The sequence below is a fragment of the Tigriopus californicus genome, chromosome 6, assembly GCF_007210705.1.
Source record: "Tigriopus californicus strain San Diego chromosome 6, Tcal_SD_v2.1, whole genome shotgun sequence".
Lineage (NCBI taxonomy): Eukaryota > Metazoa > Arthropoda > Copepoda > Harpacticoida > Harpacticidae > Tigriopus > Tigriopus californicus.
The window spans coordinates 3294468-3300567 of NC_081445.1; the positions used below are offsets into that span (position 1 = coordinate 3294468).

A 6100-nucleotide genomic window follows, 5' to 3' on the forward strand; every position below is an offset into this window, starting at 1 on the left:
TCCACTTCTGACGTACTCCATGGCCAAATTGATATATTGTACTATCTGTTGTTTAAAAGCTTTGGGAGGCTATTTCCGTTCTTCTTGCGCCCGCTTTTATGTCACCAGGTTTATTTTTGAACAAGAGGGAAACTTCAAAATTGCGTGGACCAATACCAATACTAAATTTTGTTATGCGTCTTTATGATGTTGAAACTTTGTCACAAGCTTGTTTCTTTATATACAGTACACTAGACCCTATCTACTAAATTGGAAGAGAGTATGCCACTGGTAAGCCACTATCAATTTTGAATTTTATGTGGTTGTTTCTAATCCTCGTTGTTTACATATACATTTGACCACGCCATTCCAAATTGTCAACCACTTTTTCCCATTAGGAATCAGTGATGTTATGGCTTCACGAGGCATTCGAAATTTGATTAGGCTTTTTATTCGTCAGAAAGAGCTGCTTGGAACATGAAACAATGGGAAATGCCTTGGGACGAAGTCTCGCCGAAATGTTATGTATGCATGATATGGGGTGAACATTAGGTCCAGGATCTGTTTCTTTCTTCGTGTGGCTTTCTTCATATGGCTGGAAGAAAAAGAGAAAATTTGGTAATGAGTAATAGATTAACAATATGCAAGTGTGATAGAAAGGAAAAAAATCACCTCGAACAGTGACTTTGAAGCCTCCTCTAACCACGGAGCCATCCGAAGTGAATCTCAGACGAATGAAATTGCCCGCAGAGGTGTAATCATTGAAAGGTCCAGAGCCGCAGAAGCCCAGGTTCCCGGAAGTTGTTCCAAAGAAAGCGAGCATATCGTAACCACATTGACTTTGGAATTCAATATCAATTCTCTCGATACTCAGTCTGAGCTGCCGGCCAGATGAGGTCTAAAAAACAGGATGTTAATATGTACGCTATTTATTTGCTGAGAGCAATCAATGCCTAACCCACACAATTGATCTCTGTTGTGCACTGTTGGCATCCATACATACTTTACCTACAGAAATATCTATCCTGGTAACCAGAAATGATTTCTAACACTCCAACTTTATTTATTTTTATTCAAAGCTCTTACTTACCACAAATGTCCACCAACATCGCTGATTATTGCCATAGTTTCCAGAAAGTGGATACTGAACCACCACTCTCGATCCAGTGGGCAAAAATCGGGAGAACGAAGTCGAACAGGTTGAGATGACGGTCTCCGTTGTTGAAGGAGTGGTGGTGGTGGAGGTGGTTGTGGTGGATCCTGGAATAAAAAGATCTGACCTCAGTCTACGACTTTTTTGCTCTTGCTTCTAGTGATGTGACTCTATGGACCAAAAACGTTGCCCCAAATGCGACAATCCTAGGTTGCACATCCTACCACATGAGTCGGTGTCCGAGCCAATACTGGCAAATATCCGGGCGTTTTCTCGGATCTTGCGAGCGCAATTGTTCTGGGCATTGCCAATTGGGACGTTCTGGAACAGTACACTTGGGTTGGAGTAAAGGTTCAACCTAGATTGATGGTTAGGATTCCAATATCTGCAACATTTGACGATTTTGCGATCAACAATTACCCCCAATTCTATAACCTGTGGAAAGATGATAGAAGTGGACTTACGCCATTGTAGTTCGGTGTCCAGTGCCAGGAAACAGGTAACCGAATGCATAACCATTGGGATTAGCATTGGGCGAATTGGCACGGTCATGGCTGCATCCCAAGTTATGACCAATCTCGTGGCTAAAGGTATAACTGGCAATGGCGCAATCCTTCTTGGACACCCCAAACGGAACTTGTGTGCTCCCGACGTAGCCAATTCCGCAATTGCTTGGAACAGTCTCTCGCACAAGGAGATGGGCGAAATCGGCCGTTCCTCGCAGATTGGCTGGGCTACCTGTGAAACTTTGGTTTTTAAAAAGTCTATTTAGCATCATGCTAATCTGATCACTTGAACCTAGCTAGTAGTACTGGCATATTGGTTAAAACCACCTGTATGCGCTTGAATGTGGTCCTCCTCACCTTTAATGTTAACAAATTGGGTCAAAATTTGACCCGGATCTCGGTATTCAGTGATGTTGTTCAGTTGTTGGGTACAGAGCAATCGCAAACGGATCTGGGTTTGTGAGTTCCTGAAGCAAGCATTGGCTTGACTGATCATGTTCGAGATGTAGGCATTCACGTTAGATACAGTTTGGGCAAATTGATTGGTGTAGTAGATCTTGATGGTGGCCACGTACGTCCCATCAGCATCTTGTTGGAATCGACCTTGCTCTTGTCGGTCCTCCACATCAGTGAGTTGCTCTATGGCGGTCTTGGTCTAGGGTTGGTTGTGCAATGGGGATCACTTCCCATGCCAAAATGCAAACATAAGGAATAGGAATTGAGTACTCACCATCAACTCCAAGTCCCTCATTGTGGAGTTGGTCGAGGTCGCCTCCACATTGAACAAGTCCGGATCCTCCTCGGCTAAAACGTGACATTCACCACCAGTTTGGTCGCAAGGCGCCAAGTTGAATACTTGGTCGCCCTCATGAAGGACGGCATTGACTTCATTGGAGCCCGAGGCGAAGAAAGTGATGGTCATGGAGTTCAACAGGTCCTCAGATTGATAAAACGCCGTGGTTGATCCGGACTCGGATCCTGTTCACAGAGTAAGTGAGAGCAGGATAGTGACATTATGGACCAGGATCAGGAAATGAGGGGTCAAAATGAACATTGGTTACCTGGTGAGGATTCAAAAGGGCTGACCTTCTCTCCATTGGGCAGAATCAAGGGTTGGTTGCTTCTCAATGCCATCAGGTCAACGGTGACTTGCTCGCAACTGATCCATTTGCCGTTCTCGCAATAAGGAATGGGCCCAGACGTGGGATTGGAAGAAAGTTGCACAAAGGATTGGGAAGCAAGGTTTCTGAAAAAAAGCAACAACAACACATAACTACGAAAAAGGAAACATTCCTCGAGTTGAGGTTATGAAACTAACCGAGAGGCAACCCTGGAGACAAGTGTCAAGGAAAGAATGGCTAAATTGGTTAAACCTCTCATGATCGTGAACGAAGACGGCTGATCGTGAACGAAGAAGGCTGATCGTGATGGCAATGTTGATCGTGATGGCGAAATTTATACCGAATCCAAACTCTCTATGACGACTAAGGCTGTGCTATGCAACCATGATTTTTCACCCAGATATTAGACATGTTGAGATATGATTGAACGGCTTCAAAAAAATCAAGCGATACTTGTACTAGAATGTCTCGTATATTTTATAACCCTATTGTCCTAATCTTTTGTTCTTTGTTAATCACCAACCCTGACCAGAGCATGCCAATGTACACCTTCTTCCGTCTTTTTGCATTATATACATTATTTATGTAGGATTGTTGAATTTTTAACTCATTTCATAATTTTGGCTCAAAAAGGTAAGCTTTTTGTTTTGAATCGATCTTGAAAGTATAAAATTGCAATGATAAATGAGGACATATTAATTTCAGGTTTTTTCTCTGTTTTTTTCCAATTTATTTTCGTTTTTAAATGACTTCATAACTTACTTTTTGGACGCCATTCATTCACTCATTCACGATTACATGGTTTGAGCTTTGGAAAAACATGCTGTAATAATTTGTCTTTTTCCACTAGCTACATGATCCAAGTATCAAGTAAAAGGGAAATTACTTGTTGGCTCAACATGGTTGTTGCATTCAGAACCTAAGCACGCATGCTTTGCTATGTTCTGTAGCAAAAAGAAAAGAAAAACAATCACCATTACACTTGCTGTTTTTGTTCATAGTACGTTTTGAGGGGTTCTTTGGTAACCTTGCGCACTTTAACCTTTTCTAGCTTTGGCTGCCCGGCATTCAGTAGGTAAGAAATAAGACCTGCTATTCTCATTCAGTGGAGTAATGTATTTATAGAGAAAATTTGTGCGCCCTTTTTCAAGGTCCTTGTCAATTTTTGGCTGACTATCGATCTTTCATCTTTCATCGTTTTGCTTATGGTTCTTTAACAAAGAGTAAATAGAGCTAAAATAGAGCAAAAATCAACTGCTTTTTGTATCTTTCTAGATTTAACTTTTCGCATTTTGCCTCTTTTTGTTTGCATTTAAAATTGCGATTTTGCCAGTCTTATTTGCATCATTTGAACAGTCGTGTCCATCAAACTTATTCATGCTTTATGAAGATGAAATCATGCAAAGCATTTAACAGTATTCAATGTGAAAGTTTTGGAAGGACCTTGTAAAAACCATTGGGTTATCGCCATCAATTATGTATGTGCAAAACAGAAAAAAATTATTCTATGTCAACAACTTTGGATAGTCAAACCATATAGCGCTCTGTGCATCATCGTGCAAAGCTTTCTTGTAAAGATTACTCGTTAGAGGCGATTGAACCCAGGTTGAAAGCGCGGAAAGTTTGGGAGATGAAAAGAATTAATCGCCATCGTTTTGCAAGTTTGCAAAGAGCAACAACACGTGAAGAGTGTGATAAATGATCTCTCATGAAGTTAAGGAATACAAAGCCCCCATCAATTTAGCCTTGTAACATCGATTTTGATCTTTAAAGCAAAAACCTGTATGAAACCCAATTTGTTGGCATGCGTTTCTTTTGCTGTTATTTGATGCTGTCTTCAAGCGCATCTCAAAATTAGTAAAGTTTGAGAGCATTCAATTAGTTATTTTAAGTATTGTTTAAATACTAAGTTTCTTTTTAAATACTCACCGAGTATTGCTACTAAATATTTTGCCTCTTCATGGAGAGTAAAATCATTTACATTTCATACCCACAAACTTTGATAATTTCCTAGGATCTTCTTGAGGTAGCGGATGGCTAACTAGAGGTTTGGCTGGTTATACTAAAGCCAAAGCAGTCTCATTGAATAAGTACAATCCAGAATAAATGTTCACCTAAACAAAAAAGCCACACACGGAGCGTTTTGTCTTTGCAACGCCAGACAAAGTAAAAGGCACTAAAAGGAAGGATTTTTCTCAATCCCCCCTCAAAACAGCTTGAGAAATTCGAATTTAAGATCAAAAGACACTTTCGGGAACTCCTCTCTCCACACCGATTGTTTCAAAAAGCAAAATGGAATAATTGACAGCAACTAGCTGGAGCAGTATGAAAAGGTGACTCACAACTTCAAATGGATCAGGATGAAGCCAACCATTACAACCAATAAGTTATTTTACTGGTGATGAAGGCGCAACAGTCCCAAACAAAACGAGCATTCTTCGATTTCTTCCTTTAGAGATTAGCTCAAAAAGCTTTTCAAAGGTTCATTCATACCAACCTAGCCGGTTGGCATATAGAGCTTTCAATATCTTATGAATAATGGGAGAACTGTAATTCAAAGAGATGCATTTATTGAATAAAGATCATGTGGGCTTTGTAATAGCATCTATTCTGATTTTTAGTAAATGTAAATAGTACCCCTGAATCATCTATGAGTTTGTATGAATGAATCCTTGAGAAGCTTTTTTAGCTAATCTAAGGAGTAAATCCAAAAGTATGTCCAAACTTTCCCAAAATTGTCCAGGTTTTGAATTTGGAAAGAAAAATATGTACCCATATCGTACGATTTTGCAATTGATAACATTGGAAAGCTGAATATGAAGGCTTTCCGACGGTATGCGTGGTTTTTATGGTTATTTTTGTCACACCTACAGTCAGCAATGGCAAAAATCGACTTCGCAAGAATTTCTGCCATTTTCACCATGTCAAGGCAGAAAACGGTAGAAATTGGCAGAATAGCTATTTATAAAAAAGCAACTGAAGTAGTATTCAGCAGCTTTGAATAGTATCTAATATGAATGCACAACTATTCAATCAAATCGAAATGATTTTTCAGTTCTTCCATCAGAAATACAATTTTGATTAGTATCATATTGGTAAGCCGTATTGACTAGAAACTTGAAAGAAGGTGTGAAAATATGCAAAAGAAAAAAGGGTATGAATAGATGCAAAAATAATTGTGTAAGAGGGAAGCAGGTAAGGCTCCCAACGACAATAGCAGGGCAAAAGTTCGGTAAAATGTGAACACTAGCAGGAAAAAGGGAAAAAGAGGTAGGAAAAAGCTCAACCGTTTTGACAATGTCATCCAGTCAGTGCGAAATTTGAGCCAAGGAAAAAAGGCA

General features: G+C 39.9%; 1 protein-coding gene across 1 annotated transcript; it reads right to left on the minus strand.

The window, feature by feature from the left end:
* Positions 1–414: 414 nt before the first annotated feature.
* Positions 415–3096, minus strand: LOC131882574 (uncharacterized). Its single transcript, XM_059229765.1, has 9 exons — positions 2957–3096; positions 2700–2884; positions 2369–2616; positions 1996–2293; positions 1597–1870; positions 1357–1517; positions 1070–1239; positions 652–877; positions 415–560 (listed from the first exon to the last, which is right to left on the minus strand). Exons 1-9 carry the CDS (start codon positions 3016–3018, stop codon positions 436–438), a joined length of 1749 nt encoding a protein of 582 aa, XP_059085748.1. The 5' UTR covers positions 3019–3096; the 3' UTR covers positions 415–435.
* Between the last annotated feature and the right edge of the window lie 3004 nt (positions 3097–6100).

Bases quoted from the DNA above. Each gene is read 5' to 3' on its own strand.
- LOC131882574 (XM_059229765.1), bottom strand. From the start codon at position 3,018: ATGAGAGGTTTAACCAATTTAGCCATTCTTTCCTTGACACTTGTCTCC. The intron at 2,885-2,956 runs GTTAGTTTCATA...GCTTTTTTTCAG, and splicing joins GTCTCCAGGGTTGCCTCTCG to AAACCTTGCTTCCCAATCCT. The intron at 1,240-1,356 runs GTAGGATGTGCA...TTTTTATTCCAG, and splicing joins CTCGGACACCGACTCATGTG to GATCCACCACAACCACCTCC.